Source organism: Podarcis muralis, chromosome 2, assembly GCF_964188315.1.
Source record: "Podarcis muralis chromosome 2, rPodMur119.hap1.1, whole genome shotgun sequence".
Taxonomy (NCBI): domain Eukaryota; kingdom Metazoa; phylum Chordata; class Lepidosauria; order Squamata; family Lacertidae; genus Podarcis; species Podarcis muralis.
In genome coordinates this window covers 22,566,651-22,586,307 of record NC_135656.1, presented here as the reverse complement: position 1 = coordinate 22,586,307, position 19,657 = coordinate 22,566,651, and the positions used below count along the sequence as shown (strand labels likewise).

Below are 19,657 nucleotides of genomic sequence, written 5' to 3'. Positions count from 1 at the left end.
TGAGGTAGGTTAGGCAGAGAGAGTAATTTCATTGCTTATGTGGGGATTTGAACCTGGCTCTTCCTAAACCTAGTCAGACACTCTGAGGTAGATTATAATAAGGGCGGGGGGGAAACCTTACAGGCCACACAGGGGCGGAACCACCCCCCTGAAACCGGAAACCAGCCCAGTGGTTGCGTCTAGGAAGTTACGTCTCTATGCACCCGCCTCTGCGTTCCAGCCCACGGGATCTGAGAAGCGGCGCAAGCGCTACGCGGCTCGCCTGTTGTTTCTTTTTTTAAAAAAAGAGGCGGGGCCAGCAGAGCGCCGCCGCGCTTAAGAGACATGTTACCCCGCCGCTTCGTTTCCTTCTTCAGCACCGGCGGCGGAGCGCGGTGCTGCGGTCTCCGCAGGGTCCAAAAGCCCGTCCGACGCGGGTGGCCGGAGGGAGAGAGGCTCCTGACAGGAGAGCGCGGGGGGCCGCCGTCGGGGCGTTTCCTGAGCGGCTCTGCGGGCCCTGTGTCTTCATCCCCCGGCAGCGCCGACGAGGAGCCCCGCGGCTTTCCCGAAGCGCTCCTGGGCTTGTGCCAGAGGAGGCGCTTCCTGCGAGGAGCCGAAGGTCCCCAGAAGCTCACCTGGGACTCTCACCTGAGCGGGGAGCACCCGGGATTGGGGCCTCTGGGGGTCGAGCTGAGGAAGAACCTCGCCGCCCGGTGGTGGGAGTCCGTGGTCACGTCCAGGGAGCAGGTGCTGGGGGTGGATGGCCCGCTCTGCCGCTCACCCCTCGCGGGCCAAGGGCCGTCCGCCGAGGCTCTCCTTGCGCTGCGCCCCAGAGGCGTTCGGGAAATGTTGGAGAATGACCAGCTAAGCAAAGAGCAGGTGCTGGGCTCTCTGAGGAAGATGCTGGAGGCGTCTGGGGTGCTGCGGGACAGCCTCCTTCACGGTATGGCTCTCTGTCTCTCTCTCTTTCCAGAATGCCATACCCAAGTTTTATCACGGATGGAGGGGTTGTATTAGGATGGCAGCCCCTTAACACAGGTCCTCTTATACAGTACTAGAAGGTTTGCAGACGGGAGAACGAAAGATATGGTGAAAAGGCAACCGTTCGAAATGGTGAAAAGCATCTTGAAAAGGTTCCTTTCTTCTCTCATCTGCAGGAGCGAGAAAGTTAACATAAGGACCCACAAAGGGGGAGGGGGGAAGTCCAGGGGAATTGACGGAATTCTCTTTATTTTGGTTGTTTGACAATTTTAAAACTTTTAAAATTTGAAAAACTAGTTTTTAAAATAAATAAATAAAAAGGTTCCTTTCTAGTCGCAGGGGGTGGGGGGAATATGAAGCAAACCATCAGCCCAGATTAAAAGATGTTTAAAAGGCTGGGATGAATAAAAAAGTATTTTTTAACTTTCTTTGCACTCCTATAAAAAGTTCAGCCTGTATCTTTGACCGCAGTAATTCCTCCTCCTCTTTTCTTTTTTAAAGATGGAAAGGTGAGGTTGAGCAGCATCAGCTCAGCCAAAAACAAAGAAGCAAAAAGGAAAGATGTCATTTTAACAGATGGCAAAGGTCTATTTGGCAAAGTGTTTTGTGACTATTCCGAAATGAAGGTGTTAATGTTGGCAGATTTGCTGTGTAGCAGTGCCATCCTCCAAAATTAACAAACCAGGAGCTGTCTTTGATATACAGCCTGGCTGAAAGATATGCCTACTAGGTCATCTTCAAACCCTTTTTCAACAAACCTGGTATTAAAATAGTATAAGGACAAGCAGATGAAGGTTATGTTATTGACCGTTTGTACTGTTTCATAACTTGCAGCAACAAACACTGATAACTGAGATACCAATAGAAAACTTTGGTGAATAAAAAAAGATTTCACCTATTTATTATGCAGACGCCTTGTTTCAGAGTCAGCATCTTGAAGTGTTATATGAAACACTTGTTGTGCTGCATTTCATTATGGAAAATGCCAGGCATTTAGACAGCTGGTTGATTTATGAATTCAGCATTGGCTGCTTCTGAAGTTGCAGTGCCCAAAGACTTGCTCACGTTTGGGTATTAGGTTAACAGTGGAGCGTTCTGGGGAGTTGGCTGTGTTGAATTAGTTACGATGAATTCTGCCAAACTTGCAGCTGTAACTCCAAAGCTGTGTGACAGCAGATTTTTTTTTTGGTCAAAAGTGCCTTTCCACCACCCCACACAATTTAAAGTTTAGTTCTGAGGTTGATGGGATATGCAACTCCCCAAGTACAGCTAAGGTTCTGCTAACCCTCTGGAAAATATAGCTAAGGTTTTTGTGTCTCTGAATGAGTGCATGCTGGAATGTGTCTATTCTATCACACGTTTATATTATGATATTGGAACTTTGAGTTGAAAGAAGGTACATTTTTTAACACTTCTCTGAAAATACAGGCACAAAACATATTTAAAACATAGCACTAAACTCAGAAGTAACCCAGTGTACAGTTGTATATAACAAGGCAATTGTAAGTTTGTGTGAAAAGGTAGTGTATAGGTGTGACACTACTTGGTGTAGTTGCTAAATTTTGCCCTAGGCTGTCTATGTTCCAGATTCTTTTCCATTATAAAACAGATTAACATATAGGAGCTGTTAACACTTCCTATGAATACTGAAGCCTTTTTATTATTTATTTATTTATAGGTGCCTTACAGCAATACATTGAGTGCCTGGAACTGGTCAACAAGAGATTGCCTTTTGGGGTTGCTCAGATAGGAGTATGTTTCCATCCAGTAAGAAATAATGAAAATGAGAATTACATGAGGTACTGTAATTTATGTTCCTAAATAGGCTTTGGTAGAACATTTGGCCACAGGTGCTTAGCTCTGCATGTCTGATCTATTTCTGGAAGAAAAATAATCTCTTCCATTTATTTGTGTTTTAAAGTGTTAATTTGATGGCCTCCTGCTGTTGTTTAAAGAACAGGTGAAAGCACGATGACTTCCCTAGTGTGGTACAGCTCTGCTAGAACTGCTGGACAGTGGCTGGACTACTGGTTACGTCAGCGTCTCCAGTGGTGGAGAAAGGTATTCAGTATAGTACTTGCATTATAAGCTTTTAAGGTACAAAGAGAGTGAATTGTCTGCCACTGTTTTTATATACCCTAAGGAGGCTGATGAAGGTTAAAAGGCTGTAGGTCATTGCCCTCAATATTAGAATCATGATGAACAAACCCACTTTTAGCACTCAAGCAATCATTTGCTTAATTTAAAATATATGAAGCCAGCAAGATCCTCAGTTAGACTTGCAAGTAGTTCTGCCTCCTGCAGTCACTAAAAATTAGATCCAACTATATGCAAGCATGTGACTTACTAAAAATTCTTCTGGACTGGCAACTAACGTAGAATTATTTGCAAGCTTTCCAAACAAAAAGTAGTGCAGCAAAAGGAAAGTGAGGCGTTGCTGCTGCAATCCTACTTGGCGTTTTATACTTCAGCTTGCTACATTATCTTTCACAGACTGTGTATGGTTCCTTCCCACTAATGCTAGGGTAGTATTCTTGTCACCTCTGACCTCTGACATGAGAAGAAATTGTGAAGCATTGGCATTAGTCACCTGTGCTTTATCAGCCAAGTTCTCACCCTTACACATGCCATCCCCCCATGAAATTACAGCTGAAATTTCTCCATGTTTCTTTTACTCCACACCCTGTCTCCACTGATATACACTCCATCTATTCCTTGCATTGGAGTAGGTTGTGGAACGTCTGACTGCACTGTGCCAAAGAAGCAGTTTTTGCCAGGATTTAGGCAGGGGAGGAAAGGGCTAATCTTCTCCCTTGCTCCCTGCTACAGTTCTAATAATGCCCCCAGGGCAGGGGTCATCAGCCTGTTTAGGACTTGAGAGCACTTTTGCAAACTGGAGAAATTGTGGTGGGCAACACCTATCCTATTGGCTATAATGGAATGCTTATTTCATGCATAATTTCATCAAAGATAGGGACGCTTTATTGCCCAAGAAGGAATGGTGTGGGTGCACTCATTGGTGACCCCAGCATAGTGGCTACTGGTTGTTGTGCATTAAATGTGTGTCTCGTTTGTCCTTGAGCCACAGCCGATATACAGACATGCCACTTTCTGTCAGAGTGAAAAGACAGCTAACTAGAGAATAAGGTTAAACATTAATGCATATGCTTCTGTTTAGACCAGGAAAAAACACAATGTAGTTGGCATAAATGTCATCTGTACATTCATAGATCCTTCTGTTACTTTTCTGTAGTTTGCAATAAGCCCGTCCAGCTTCACCAGTAGTGATCATCATGATGAAGAAGGAAGAAGAAGAAGCAATCTCTATTATAACTTTCCTTGGGGGAAGGAAGTCATAGAAACTCTGAGCAATCTAGGGGATAACGAACTGCTACAAATGTATACAGGAAAAGAATCCAGTTTGCATGTAAGTTTTATTAAATTTATTTTAAGAGCATTTCTAGGCAGCTTTTCAACCCCAAACAAGGGCTCCCAAAGTGGTTTACAATATGCACTGCTTAACTAATATACATTCAAGTGAAGCAGATGGGATAAAAACTTTGCCCGGGCGACAGTTTCAAGACTATGAATGAGCAACAAGACTCGAAGTAGAAGCAATCCCCCAATTCGAAGTTACTAAGTGCAGAATTATCATGAAGGTGGCAAGCAGGAGAGCAGCAGGTGCTGAGTGGCGTGTTTCTTTCCTTGGAAATGAGCAAATGAAATATGTAGACACTTTTTCTCTGCTCATCACACATCCCAGCTCTTTTAGAAACACTTTTTAACCTATCTTTCCTCTTCTCCCCCCATCACGTGAACTCTTTTTTTAATAGAGTGAGCACGTCAAATGAAAGGGAGTTAATCTGCTTCTTTACATCTTTCTTATTGTAGAATGCATTCATGGGTTTTAAAGATTGCCAAATGCACATTTTTGTTTCTTCTCCTTCAGGGTCGAGATGGGAGGAAGAATGTTGTTCCTCATATCCTGTCTGTGAGTGGCAATCTGGACTGTGGAGTGTTAGCATATCTCTGTGATGGTATGCAGTTGGCTGAAAATGCTTCAACAAGGAAGAAAGCTCTGCAGAGAAAGGTGATCTTCCTCTTAATGCATATGCAGGCCAGCTAGGAGGTTGAAAAATTAATATACACTGTGGCAGCCTATAACTAAAACACTTGGGTCACTCCTACACAGATGAAAACTAATGGGTATTATTCTTGTGTTGGATTGTGACCTAGCATATTGCATTATGCGATTAGGGTATTGAATTTTCTATAAAAGGTGATATTGCCCATATTCACTCACCATTATAAAGCATATTCCAGTGCCAAGTGAATGAACAGCAGCAAGCACCGGGCTCAAATGCTACTGAGTTCAGAAAGTTTGTTTTTGCCTTTGATTAAGTGCAGCTTGATGTGTTATCTGCAGCCAGAACTGTAGTTGAACTCAAGTAAGGTTAGTTTAAGCAAGCCTACTTCAATTGTTAGAAGTTGTAAGCAGCCATCGCTAATGTTAACCAGTTTATCAGTTCAGACAACACAACAAACTGGTCAAGCAAAATGGGAGTTAAGCTGCCAAGCTCCTCATTCTTGCCATACAGGAATGGCAGGGGAAGCATGCAGTCCTGAGAATGTAAACATTCCCATTCTCTTTCTTAGGCTTAATTGGCAATGTTAATTCCCTGGCTTGGGCTCCATTTCCCATGAGTTCAAAAATAAAAATGAACATTACATACTGCCAGTGATTTGTATAGTCCTGGGACTGTTTTATGGCTGTGTATCTCTTTTACTGTTTTGTATTTCAGGTACTTAAACTTCACCCATGTTTGACGCCAATCAAAGTAGCTTTGGATGTGGGAAGAGGCCCTACAATAGAGCTGAGGCAGGTAAGCTATGAAAGTAGGTATGCTTATTTTATTCTAATGCAGGAATTTTAATGTAGATAAGCACAGCTTCAGTTCATTTGGCTCAAATGCTGCATCCAAACTTTTTGTCCTAGCTGCTTTGAAAGGCACTGGCCTTGTTTGGCCAACCAATGGATTACTTAAGTAGGATTGCACAAATGTGCAGGTTCTCAGAGTCCCTTGCTTAGGCATGTATAAATCTTGTCCATGTTATAACTTTCTTGCAGGAGTTGTACTGGGGAGAAACTTCACACAGCTGATGATCCTAGGGATTAGCATTAATTGCTTAGGAAGCAAAGTAGCTGTATACAAAATAAAGAAGAAAAATATTTCATCAGTTCCTAAGTAAATTTCTATTGCCAAAAACAAGGAAATGTCAAATATATTTGAGGTAAATGAACCAAGGTTAAATTGTTGGCATTAGGTGATTTCTTTTTTGGCTCTTTCTCCTCCAGAATGTATCTTGAATGTTTTTACATCATTAATGCTGTCAATTAATTTATTATAATTAAAAAGCTACGCTTGTTTTCCAGTTTAACATTCCAATCACTGACAGTGTTTCCTTCTCGTAGGTGTGCAAGGGATTGTTCAATGAATTGTTAGAAAATGGGATTTCTGTTTGGCCTGGATATCTCGAAACCGTGCAGTCGTCACTGGAGCAGCTTTTTGCAAAGTAAGAAACATGGGATCGTAGAGCTGGAGAGCTGGAAGAGACCACAAGGATCATCCATTCCAACCCCCTGTGGGGATAAAACAGTGATATAAAATCCAGGCACTGGTCCAGAGATCACATAACCTCTCCTGATTCAGATGTTATGGAGAAATAGTGCTGATCGCTCCCTTCCCGAAAACCTCTAATGACCACTCCCAGCAGCTTCTTATAGCTATTATGTAGCATTAGCGATAAGAGAGTACTCTGCAGCACCCCATAGTGTAACCATTAGACAGCCAAAAAGCACTCTTCCAATGCTGCTCTCTGGACTCTGCCCAGAGGTAGGACCAGAACAACTGTGACGCAGCATCCCCAATTCCCATTCCCCAGAGCCAGTAGGATACCACGGCCAATGGTATCAAAAGCTGAAGAGAGATTCAAGAGCAGGAGCAAGGTCCCGTTCCCAATGTCCCACTCTCTGCAGAGATTAGGGTTGCCATATGTCCGGAATTTCCCTGACATAGTCGGTATTCTGCCCTTGTAAACAGTGTCTGGGCAGAAATCACTGAAAGTGTAGATTTTGACGAATTTCATTAAAATTAGCCCCAAAACTCATTTTTAGCCAAAGAAGCTCAACAACCTTTGTGTCCAGATTTTCACTTTTTGAAATATGGCAACCCTTGTGGAGGTCCTTTGACAGGGTGACCAAGGTGGACTCACTGCCCTGTTTTAATAATCATTTGTTACAATATACTCAGTACACTGTCTTGCTTGCCTTTAAAAAAAATACCTGAACTGCTTTTGATAAATTCTATTTTTTATTATCTTAGCATTGCAAATACATTTGCAGTGGATCATCACACTTCCGCAGCCCTTCTCCCACCAGCATGCTATAGCCCTAGACTGTTTTGTGGCTCCTACACTGGCTCACAAATTGGTATAGACTTCTATTGCTGTTCTCAGGTTGGGAAAGCAAGATACGGGAATACCAAGGCTGTTCATGCTCTCTGTTGTATACTTAAAAGTTCAGGGATAGCATGGTGGTGGCCTGTGGGAGATGAACAGGATAGAAGGAGCCCTGTGCAGTTTGTCTTAGAGACAGTGGGCAAACTTCACCTCTACATTACCTTCATCTGCTCCAGTATTGAGTGACTCACTTGGCGTGAAATTGATCTTGGGTTAACAATGGCAACATTGAATCCTGAAAATCTTTCAACAGGTCAATTAGTAAACTTTTCCCCCCAAGGAGAAGTGAATGCCTTATAGCAATATTTCTGTAAGTTATTTTTAAAAACCACAAACTCCTGGAAAGTGCTGGTTTTTAATGTACAGAATGCCTAGCGGATTCTTTCAGTGTGCCTCCCCTAATATAAATTTGTCATACTGCTACTGAATACAAGAGCACCAGTTCCACAGGCTTGTTTATTTGTTTGCAGGTATGATGAAATGAGTATCCTCTTCACAATCCTTGTCAGTGATACCACACTAGAGAATGGTGTGGTCCAGCTAAGGAACAGAGACACCACAATGAAAGAAATGATGCATATATCCCGATTAAAGGACTTCTTAACCAAGTACATTTCAGCAGCTAAAAACATCTGAGCTTTACAATAAAGACAAATTCTCTCCTTCCTGACTGAATGAATGGATCTTTCCCCTGGTTGTAGCTAACAAAAGCCAGGAAAACTGGCTTCTTTTTCTGATACATTGTTCTGTTCGCTAGGGGGCTCTCTTGCATCATGCGATAAGATGAGGCAAAACCATGCAAATGGAAAGCCACAGCTTTCAGTTCATAGTAACGTTACAAAACATTATCTAAGAAGCAGAGGGCAAGCAAAGATATAATGATCCTTTGATAACTAGCAGATTGGAGCCTTCCAGACCCCAGGAGATCTTAATTTTATCACAACATAGCAACATCTTCATCTGAAAGGAATTAGTGCAGTGTTGATCAATAAATTTGCCTTTTTATATAGTAGAAATAGGCATGGATGACTTGTGTGCAGTGGAGCAACTGTCATCTGAACATGGACCCATCTTAAACTTGTAAGCCAAATTAATTCTGCTTCCATTTCCAACATAAGCATATATAAATGGCATTCCCATAAACTGGAATATACATTAGCTTAAGTGTCCCAGGTTCATATGCAAAATCATTCTCCATTGTAATTGAATGGGGGGGGGGGCGGAGAGACTTGGAACCAATGAAGTGAGGTGGTGGTTTTCCACTTCCTTGATTGCTGATGTGTCAGTTTGAATAAATGCTGAACGTCAGGTTGGAGACACGTAGCAGGGGCAAGCAGGTAATATTGAACTTGTCAAAAGGTAAAGGAAAGGTTCTAGATCTGCTGTGTCATCTTGGCTGTAGTATCTTGAGACAACTGGTATCAAACTAGAGTCCTGTAAAGACAAACAAACGGACATGGGCTTTGTTGAAGAATATTCTAAAGCTACTGGGAAACAGTCAGGTTTAGAGGAACAATTGGCAGCTTCCTACTGGTTGGGTAATCTAATCAATATATGGAAAAACAGTTCTTAAGAGATTAGGTGGAGTGGTGGGGAGTAAGGCAGTGACTGCAAAAAACGAGTGCGATATATAATATGAAAGGATTATTGAAAAAAATGAAGGTTTCGCTGCTGTTTCTACACTCTGAGTAGTATGCCTTTTGGTTTGTGGTTCCTTCCTGCACCCCATATTTCCCCCCCAAGGCGTTGCAAATCACTAGAAACTACTGGTATTTTTGGATATAATACTCGAGCTTCAGTTTTATAAGCTTCCTCCTCCCTTTATGTGTTCTGAATCCCTCTCTTTTGCATCCAAATTATGGTTTGTGGTCCTCCAAACCACATTTATAAATCATAGCTTGGTTCCGGTGGTCTGTAATATAGAATGAAGTAGTAGAGTGTTGGGGACAACAACGATGACAAAATGAGACCAAGTCTTGCTTTTGTCTGAACCAAACTTTGGACATTACATTTTGTCTGAACCAAACTTTGGACACTACATTGCTGAATTGGCTATCTAGCATTTAAGAGAAAAAGAGGGTACTATCTTTAACACATGACAAATAGTAAGTAAATTAAAGATTTGTGCCTACCCACTACAGGCAGAAACATGATCAAAATGGACATAATCGGAGAATCTGAAAAAAACCCAGTTGCTTGTGAATAACGAGGAAGGAACTGTACCTTTTTATCTTCGGATGACAACTTCTGCATAGTCCACAGTACTATCCCCACCAAGGATTACTAGAATAAATAAGAAATGAACTTAACTTTTTTAAAAAAGGCTGCGTACACACTATATATTTGAAGCACAATATTTACATCTAGTAATTCTGGGAACTGTAGTTTACCTCTCCCAGTGTTTCAATTCCCAGCAACCCTTAACAAATTGCAGTGCCCAGAACTGTTTGAGGGAGCAAGTGCTTTGAATATGCTTTAAAGGCATAATGTGTATATAACCTTAGTCATATCAGTTTCCATGTTGGTATATCCTGCCATTCCATAACTATTACAGGTAGCATCACAGTCATGTAATTCAGGGAAGCAGCATAGTTCCAGGTTTCAGTGGGGGACCTTCCATGTCTTCCCATCTAAACTTGAAAAATGTAGGGTGCAATCCAATAGTACTTGCCATGTGCATTCTCTGCTAATTTTGGTGTCAGTTGTGGATAGCAACTTGTACCTTCAAGGGTTTGCATTTTTAAAAGACATTTTTGCTATAATATGAGCCGAAAGGTATTTGTAATATGTGTCTAAAATACATTTTTATGTGAATTTTCTCCTACCTATTTGCAGGAACAATGCCTATTTATAAATCCTCCATTTCTTCTATGTAAAATGTTTCTTTTTCAGTAGGGCCAGAATTCCTTAAGAACTCGTTGTAAACAGAGCACAGCATCTTGTAAGATACCAGTTTGCAGCAGTCATTATAATAAGGCTGCAATCCTTCACAAGATAACAGTTGTGTTACAACAACAACAACAACAAATTTTATTTATATCCCGCCCTCCCTGGCCAAGACCGGGCTCAGGGCGGCTAACATCAAATATATAATACAGTAAAACATAATTTTTGAAATGAAATGAAAGTTCATGGAGTTTTGAATTTTTTTTTCATATTGGTTGAGTTTGGACATTATTTTTAACCATAAGGCGCATGAGCTGCATGCTGGTAGTCCTGTTTCACTTATTTCTTTGTTTAGTATAACTCACTAGTGCACATGCCCTAATATATAGTAGTTTGCCTTTAGTAGGATTGTCCAACTCAGGAGGGCAAACCTGTATTCAACCTAGCATTACTTTATTTAGGGAATTCAAGATAGACTTTACCATTTCTGTTGTCTTCCTCCTTGGTTTTATGTTTCACATTGCAATACTCATTTTCTTCATATACTGAATAGAATGCAAGAAAGAATAAGTGAAAAGATGAGTTAACTGGCATTTCTGGCCTGCAAAAACAGTTCAATTTTTTATATGTTCTGCCTCAAATCAGAAATTATGTTCTTCATCCTTAAATTCATGGTCTTGAAAGGTCAGGAATGTGATGGGACTATTTAACAAAACTGAAATTAAATCTCTGTTAAGATACAGGGAAATACTGAATACAATTCTCAGTTGCATGATTCCCAGGATGAGGTTTTAATGATTGATAGGAATGAAACAGGGCATATTTTGTACTTCTGGAATTGCTAAAATTGCTTTTCTATATATCCCTTTTCAGGAAAGAGTTATTAGAGTTTGGGTTTGTCAGTTCTTTGCATTTACTCCTTCACATGAAAGAGTTCCTTATTAGCTCTTTTCAGAAATATGTTCCACTTATATGAGAAAAGTACCTGTAGTTGCCATGAATGCCCCTCATAAAATATCTACCTTGAGGCTTTGGAACACAGGGAGGTACTATGATTTCAGCATTAGGCCTACTGCAACTCTTTTCAGTCCTGTTTTTTATTCTCTCAGCCAGATTTCAAAGCTGTTTGCATAAGCTCCTGATAGTCAGCTGGCTATACGGTTTGGCCCATTGGCACATGTCATTCTACACACTGCAGGGTATCATGCGCTGCTTCCGTATGAGCTATAATGTCCTTTATAACATGTGCTTAAAAGATTTGTCGTGTGTGTTTCCACCCCCCTACCCCCTGTGGTGATGTTACAACAAAGGATTTGTAAAATATTCATTCCCCTTGCCATATAGAGTCAGAATTCCTAGAACCAAATCTTGTTTCTTTCAATAGAATACTTTGTCTTGGTTTCCAGAGTGGCTGGGTCAACCCAGTCAGATGTGTGGGGTATAAATAGTAAAATTATCATTACGGAATGGGACGTCCCTATTTCCCCCGGAGAAATGTTGGGAGGGTATGGAATTGCTCGGTCTTTACCAGTATCATAAACGTCACCGTTGTCACTGCTTGGGCGACGGGCTGAAAAGACAACAGCTGGTTTGCTGCCTGTACTCTGTTTTCCTGTGAAATATAAGCAAAATACAGTGATAGGGTTAAAATGTGTTTCTGATAAGGAAGGCCTTGCTTTCCCCTGTGAAGTGCATCCTCTTCTCTTGGCTCTAGGTCACGGGTGACGAATTTGGGTCAAATTTAATGCAGTTGGGGGAGCCCAGAGAGACATGGACAAAATAATGTGCATGGGCTGAAACGGATGAGCAATTGAAGGATGAAGTGGGAGAAAGCCCTCTGAAGGTTGCATGTTCTTGCCAAGGTTGTCCCTCCCCTAGTACAAGGAGGAGAAAGATGGGTGGTGGAAAGGGAGATGCAGAAAGAGGGAAAGTGGGTGGCAGTAAGAGTTAATTGTAAGGTCAATCTTCACAGGCCCTGCCCACTGCCAGTATGCCACCCTGATCAAGGGATGAGGCCTACAACAAAAGGTTCCCTGCCCTTGCTCTAAATACCGGAACCATTTCAACTTAGCAATCAAACAAATGTGCTATACAGTGGTTCCTCGGGTTACATACGCTTCAGGTTACATACGCTTCAGGTTACAGACTCCGCTAACCCAAAAATAGTGCTTCAGGTTAAGAACTTTGCTTCAGGATGAGAACAGAAATCGTCCTCCGGCGGTGCAGCGGCAGCAGGAGGCTCCATTAGCTAAAGTGGTGCTTCAGGTTAAGAACAGTTTCAGGTTAAGAACAGACCTCCGGAACGAATTAAGTACTTAACCCAAGGTACCACTGTACCAGTCTTACATACATGGGTGAGGGACCTCAGGCCTTGGGTGCCAACGCAGCCCTTGGCGCTTATCTTTACAAGTCTCAAGGCTTTCTCCAGGACACACCCATAGGAACATAGGAAACTGCCTCACCCCTAGTCAGGCCATTGGCCCAACTAACACCATGTTGTCTACTCTTGACTGGTGACATTCTAGTCAGAGAAGACCAACTGAAATGAATCAGCCGAAGTTAGTCATGTCTATAACTTCAGCGGGTCTGTTCTAAGTAAGGAACAGGGGTAAAATCCCGGGCCTAGACGGAAAAACCAAGCGATGCTTTACGAGATGAATTTTGGCATCTTGGCGGACCAGAGAGGTAGCTACCAGGTTGCTAAACCCCGGTTTTTCTACAGGCCTTTATGAATAGGATTAGGCGCACAGAGACCAAAATGACTAGGCCCCAGTTCACATTGCCACAGTGGCAAAGAGAAGCTTATTGCATGAGAATGCGTGTCGCCGCCTCTTGTTTGGCCTAGAACACGTTTCAAGGCGAAATTAACAACATGGAGTGCAGATGCGATCTGGGGCGAAAGAAAAGTGAGGAAAGGTCAGGGAAGTTAATTCAACCTAGGCTTGGTTTCAAAATCGCTGTGTGATTCTGAGTGACATTGTGAAAGCTGGCTGTCAGATGCTCAAGCACTTCTATTAGGAGGAAAAGCTGATAAGGATTCTGCCGAAGCACAAAGATGTCGCCACACCAGCGCTACTCAAGGTAAGGAAAGATTGCTCTCTCATTATCGAATGCTTCGTTGTGAATTAGTTTGCCAGTACAGTCAGCACACCAGAATGGTTTTTTTTTACTTTTCATCTTTGTGAGTGTAAAACCAAATGCGAAGCGCTTGTTCCCTCAAACCTTAAATTAATATTTGTGTGTACCATGTGCTAGGGTACATGACTCACAGAAGGTTTAGGAGCGCCATGAATTTTCTAGACAGAAATACGTTTGTCTTGCCAGGGAAGGGTTCAGCCTAGCCTCGCTTGGAAGGGAGTTGATTTGATTTGATTTATACTGGAGGTCTCGGGGTGGTTCACAGAACAAAATCAGAATATAAAACCACAAAATATATAATCAAAATAAAAACAACAAGCCAATACCCTCCCCCCCCCCAAAAAAAAATACCTCAGCAGCACACTGAGAAAGCCCTCTCTTGCATCCTTGCCAACGTGTCTCTGAGGGTGATGGGACCAAGAGAAAGGCCTCTTACCTAGACCTCAAACCCTGGGCACATTTGTATGGGAGTATATGGTCTCTCAGAACATCGAGATCCAAGCCGTTATTTAAGTTGTTAGAAGATACGTTAAATAAAAAATGAAAATATATCATATATCATGCTATGCTTTGCAAAAACACTTTCCACCTAGACAGGTGAAACTAACACCCTTGACTAACACCTGCCTTTAAATGCATTTGATGCTGCAACTTTTTTAAAAAATCATGTGCTTGTTGTTTAGCTTGTGTGGAGTGCTGAGTGTTGCCAGGAAGCAATACCTTTTTGGGCAAAGTGCAGCAACTTTTTATTTATTTTTGTTGTTGTTGTAGTCCCCAGTGATGGGAAATTCTGAAAGAGTGTGTTGGAAATCTTCTACATCCTCTGATACACATGTAGGGTTGCCATGCATCTGGAATTTCCCAGACATAGATGGGAGTCAGCCGTCTCTGGACGGAAATCACTTTACAGTGCGGTAAAATCCAGACGCATGGCAACCCACATTGGAAGTGTAGGTTTTGGCAAATTTCCTTTAAAAAAAAAGTTTGGGCAAAACTAAAAAAAAAAAAAAAGGCTCAGCAACATTTGTGTCTGGATTTTCACTTTTTGAAACATGGCAACCCTATATTGGAGGGCATGGGTGGATTCTGTATGCTTAATTGCAACTCCTTTAGATAAGATTGTCATTGCTGTGGAGTCTTTGAATAAGCTAAATTTGTCTCTACAGACATCTTTTGTGCTGTGCGGTGTTTTGGAATATATCACATCATTCAAGTGCATAATCATGGCACCAATCTGGTAAAAGTTAATGGTTTCAGTTGACTACAGACATAAACTGCTATAAGCTTTGAGATACTGCCGCTGATGTCAATAACATTAAAAGCTAGTTAGCTGAATTAACCTTAATTCAAGAAAACCAAAATGCCTACTCTGTGGCATTGCTATTGCCAATATAATGAACATCAAGCCAGAATTTACAGAGAGGTGCCTTAAGAAGAGGAAATCATTTCGTGATGAAATGACAGAAACGAAGTGACAGAAATCTAAAGGATCTATTCAAGACAGATGTTTTTATGTAATTGTCGATAATCTAATTTCCAGTCTTAAAAATCATTATGAAGCTGTGGGGCTTTTAGACGAGAAACTTTGGGTTTCTGTGGGCATACACCAAAATGACTAAAAGCCAGGTTGAATAAATGTGCAAGTCCTTCACTAAAGAGACCAAATCACAACAGATTTGTTTGAAGAAGTGAAGTATCTGAAAGCAATTCATTTGGTTCCCTTTGGAAAAACCGTTTGGAACCATTTAACCCAGGGGTCAGCAACCTTTTCCAGCCATGGGCCGGTCCACCGTCCCTCAGACCATGTGGTGGGCTGGACTATATTTTGAAAAAAAATATGAACGAATTCCTATGCCCCACAAATAACCCCAGTGGCGTAGCGTGGGGGGTGCAGGGGGGGCCGGCCGCACCGGGCGCAACATCTGGGGGTTAGGGTTAGGGGGCGCAAATCCACGGATTAGGGGGCGCAAATCCACGGGTTAGGGGGCACAAATTACTTGCCTTGCCCCGGGTGCTGACAACCCACGCTACGTCACTGAATAACCCAGAGATGCATTTTAAATAAAAGGACACATTCTACTCATGTAAAAACACACTGATTCCCAGACCGTCTGCAGGCCAGATTGAGAAGGCAGTTGAGCCGCATCTAGCCCACGGGCCTTAGGTTGCCTACCCCTGAATTAACCTCTCAAATAAGATTAATGAACTTAACATTTCAAGCTTATTTGTGCAGTTCATATCTTTTGCACTCTTGCAGTGACGGTAGCTAAAGCAAAGAGGTCACTGGGCACTTTGGCATGTGTTAAAAAATGGGTCAAGAGCACATCACAATTTTTGGAACCTTGGTCACTGAATCAAAACAGGAAAGAAAACTAAACTTTAATTATAACATTTAAACATTTCCTAATAGAAAAACCTGCACAGGACTGTTAAATGTGTTGTAGGCAGATAGAATGATGGCCAGTAGTGTGATATCAGAAATTAAAGTCTAAAAAACAACAAAAAGGGATCCTCATATAGGTAAAGCAGAGTCATACTTACTTGCTTTACACCAAGGAAGAATCAGCAGTGCAATTGCTGCACTTACTGCTAGCAGCAACAGCAGCAGAAGCAAGGGAGGCACAATGTATGCTACCAAGTTTTTATTCTTTTTCTCTTCTGCCACTGGGAGAAATATAATCATATGGATGTTAGGTAAACATGGATGAGGTTCCTGTCCAAATGGGATGCATTTTTAAGTAAAATGAAGCAACAACAGCAACTAAATAGATTCTAGATTGTTTAAAATTTGTGCAAGAGGGGGCATTCTGGCAACTTTCCATGTACAGTCCCCACACCATTACAAATAGTTCTCCAATTCCTAGGAACAGATTTGTGAGGAGGCTGCAAGGGGGAAGAAACTTCCATTTCCTCATAAGCAGAACTCTGTGCCGTTCACAGAAAGGAAGTTAGCCTAAGCCAATGCTTTTTAACCATGGGTGCAGCCTAATCCTGTCAGTAGGGACGACTGTTCTCATACAAGCCATATTCCATTCAAAGCTCTGCCGGGCAATCCCTGGTTTTTGCTGGTGTTTAGTCCCAGGTTGTTGTTTTTGTGTGTGTGTCCCATTCTTATGTCTTTAAGTGCATTTTCCTTTTAACCTTTAATTTGCTCTTTAGCCATGGATGTTTGTATGGCAAATGTAGACTCTGGCCCTGTGCACAGAGGTCTTTCTTTTTGAATTTGGGCGCACTGGCTTTTCAGGTGCAAATGTCACCTGTCATGACAGGCTCTTGGGTTCTTACAAGCTGTAAGTTCTCAACACGGCAGGCTCATAATTGATGAGAACACAATGAGGATTCCCAACTGACACTTTTCAAGATCACACCCTAAAACCAGAACTCTCGAGATATTAGAAAATACACATACCTCTTAATGTAATGTTGAGTCCACGGCTGTACTGGGTTTCATGAAATCTTTGAGCTTTACATTTATATTCACCCAGATCTCTGGTCGACATGACTGTGAGGTTAAACACAGCCCTTTCTTCTGTCCTGTTCGTTGTTGCATAGCCCACAGCCTTGGTCTGGTTTCTGAAAAGTGTGTAGTTAATTGGCAGCCAATCAGTCTTTGAGTAGTAGCACACCAGGATCACATTCCCGCCTATGATGGTTTCGTTTGGATGGCTGCAAATGCTGAAAACAGCTTTGGACCCTGGGCAAGTAGCGAAATTGTCAGGCACATCTGTAATGAGAAGTCAAGAAGCAAACAACTCGTTAGAATATGCTGTGTGCTGAATTGGAAAATGCATTTGGACACTGTTGCTCTGCTGCCTAGCAGCTGGTTTTTGCGTTGTGGCATTGAGTGCCTGCGGAACACGGTAGTTCCATATAGACATCCTGATCAATATCACTAGACCATGAATTGATAAGATAACCTCTGGAAGATATCTAAGTGTCTTCTGTCAGTGAATTCCATTAATTCCAAATGGCAGTGGGGGGATTTGGAGCAGGGGAAATGATATTCTCAAACGTATTCTGTCCTGGTGCTTCTCTACTCCAATCCTGACCCTACCCAGCCTTCCTTCATCCCTTCCATAAGGGCAAAGACACTGCAGAGGGGGAGAATCAGCTTTCAGGAGTGAGTTGGAGTGGACATTGTAAACCCGGGGGGGGGGGGAGAAGAGAGGTAGAACACCCTGTGTATTTGATCTACTTCATGGGTAGGCAAACTAAGGCCCGGGGACCAGATCCGGCCCAATCACCTTCTAAATCCAGCCCGTGGACAGTCTGGGAATCAGTGTGTTTTTACATGAGTGGAATGTGTGCTTTTATTTAAAATGGATCTCTGGGTTATTTGTGGGGCATAGGAATTCGTCCCCCCCCCCCAAAATATAGTCCGCCCCCCCTCAAGGTTTGAGGGACAGTGGGCCCGGCCCCCTGCTGAAAAAGTTTGCTGACCCCTGCTCTACTTCAAATCCCCCCTCACAAATCAACATTTCCCAAAGTGAAACAATCCCTGCTGTTTCAGAACTTTAATGTACATCTTTGTGTGTAGCACGTAACCAACCCCGAGGTCTTTACCAGTTATCAAAAGCTTGGGCAGAATAGTATTAGCAATAGCAATTGTAGTAATTCACTTATATTCTGCTCTTGTACAGACATACTCAGAGAGTGGTTTACAGCAAAAAAGAGAGAAATACATAACCATAAAATACATTGAAGCCTATGCTACAAATTAACAGCAGCAATGTCACAATATATAGCTGTAAAACACCAGCACATAGACAAAGTCCCTACTTGACAAGCTCCTTTTCCGTAATCCTTAATCAAAACTTTAGATCAGATGTGAGCAGATGATTCTATATTTTCTGCTCAGATTGGTGTTCGATACAAGGAGGTTTCCAGGAAAGAGAAAGGTGAAGAAAGACCTCAGGACCTTATAGGCTGGACTTCTCCACCCCTCACCCCAAGTGATATACCATTAACTCTCTTGGGGGATGGACCTCAGGTGAGAGAGAGAGGGAGGGAGGCAGTCCGCCTTATTTTCCTCCACCAGAACAAATGTTTCTCAACCTTTTAAAACCCACATCCACTTTTAGCTAACATAAATATCCCACAGCCCTTCAAACCTAGCTCTCCTAATTCTTTTTTTAAAATTTCCAAGTGGATTGAAATTTTGTGACTTTTAATTTTGTACTTATAGTGTTTTTGGAAACACCCCTCCCCCCAAATAGCTTCATACACGCCTTTGAGGGTGTCCTCTAGTTCAGAAACACTGACCTTCACTATCTTCTCCCCCACCACAGGGCTATTCTACCACCAACTTCCCTGTGGGAAGGATCCTGATGACCTTTTCTATTTTGATATTGTTTGTTGTGGGTTTTTAAAACAATTTAAATGAGATATAAGTAACTGAAATAAAGTAGAATTATTGCACTAAGTATGAATTATTGCAATGCTCCAAGGCTAAGATAATTTACTGATCTTACATACATATAGTTGAACATACCATCTATTCTAGTATAGCATTTTGAATCTCACGACTGTAAGTTGAAGGAGAAACTTACCTTTTTGATCAAGATTCTTACCACTCCCATGATCCAGGTTGGGTAGACTTGAATGAGCTGAAAGAAGAAAAAAGAACATTGAGTGAGGTTAATTAAATGGACAGCATTGTAGAGATAGGCACCACTAATAACAGGAGTGTTTCATACCACATACTAAAGGGAGACACACAAACACTAAGCACTTCAGCATTTTTAACAAGAATGGAGAAGTGGTTTAGTTTTCATCCTCAAAGCAGTGGTTCTGCTAAATAAGTATTGTCTGAATAACGTTGAGCAATAAATATGAGGAAGCTGATTTAGGGGAAATAGATTTCTGTTTGCTGAAAGAAAGAAAGAAAAGTCTTGACATTTCTCTTGTGTTCAGATTCAAGCTTGATCGTTCCGATGATCAAACATACATACTACCTAGTATTCGGAAAGTGAGTTGTGAGGGATCTCAGACTGTGATGTACTGTATAAATGATCTGAGAAAGATCAGCCTCCGATGCAAACTGCATTGCTTCACCCGCACAGCCCTTTGTAGCTTGAGTTGCTGGCTCAGACAGCTATTTTGCATGTATGTGGAAGGGGGAAGCTGGACTGTAGTGCAGCTGGAAGAAAAGGAG

At 42.0% G+C, this 19,657-nt stretch overlaps 2 protein-coding genes across 3 annotated transcripts; one reads left to right on the top strand and one right to left on the bottom strand.

Moving 5' to 3' along the window:
* The first annotated feature begins 226 nt into the window (after positions 1 to 226).
* Positions 227 to 8,149, top strand: POLG2 (DNA polymerase gamma 2, accessory subunit). The gene is made up of 8 exons (XM_028712772.2): positions 227 to 922; positions 2,639 to 2,759; positions 2,916 to 3,021; positions 4,214 to 4,387; positions 4,910 to 5,050; positions 5,763 to 5,843; positions 6,434 to 6,534; positions 7,950 to 8,149. The coding sequence occupies exons 1-8, from the start codon at positions 325 to 327 to the stop codon at positions 8,113 to 8,115; spliced, it is 1,488 nt and encodes a 495-aa protein (XP_028568605.2). The 5' UTR covers positions 227 to 324; the 3' UTR covers positions 8,116 to 8,149.
* On the bottom strand, positions 7,313 to 19,289 carry MILR1 (mast cell immunoglobulin like receptor 1). 2 transcript variants are annotated; one of them, XM_028712788.2, is made up of 8 exons: positions 19,200 to 19,289; positions 19,053 to 19,109; positions 16,913 to 17,227; positions 16,045 to 16,167; positions 11,894 to 11,977; positions 10,848 to 10,910; positions 9,703 to 9,762; positions 7,313 to 8,913 (listed from the first exon to the last, which is right to left on the bottom strand). In XM_028712788.2, exons 1-7 carry the CDS (start codon positions 19,240 to 19,242, stop codon positions 9,707 to 9,709), a joined length of 741 nt encoding a protein of 246 aa, XP_028568621.2. In that variant the 5' UTR covers positions 19,243 to 19,289; the 3' UTR covers positions 7,313 to 8,913; positions 9,703 to 9,706. The 2 variants fall into 2 exon arrangements, with proteins under 2 accessions (XP_028568621.2, XP_077780146.1); XM_077924020.1 differs by lacking the exon at positions 16,045 to 16,167.
* Positions 19,290 to 19,657: the final 368 nt, after the last annotated feature.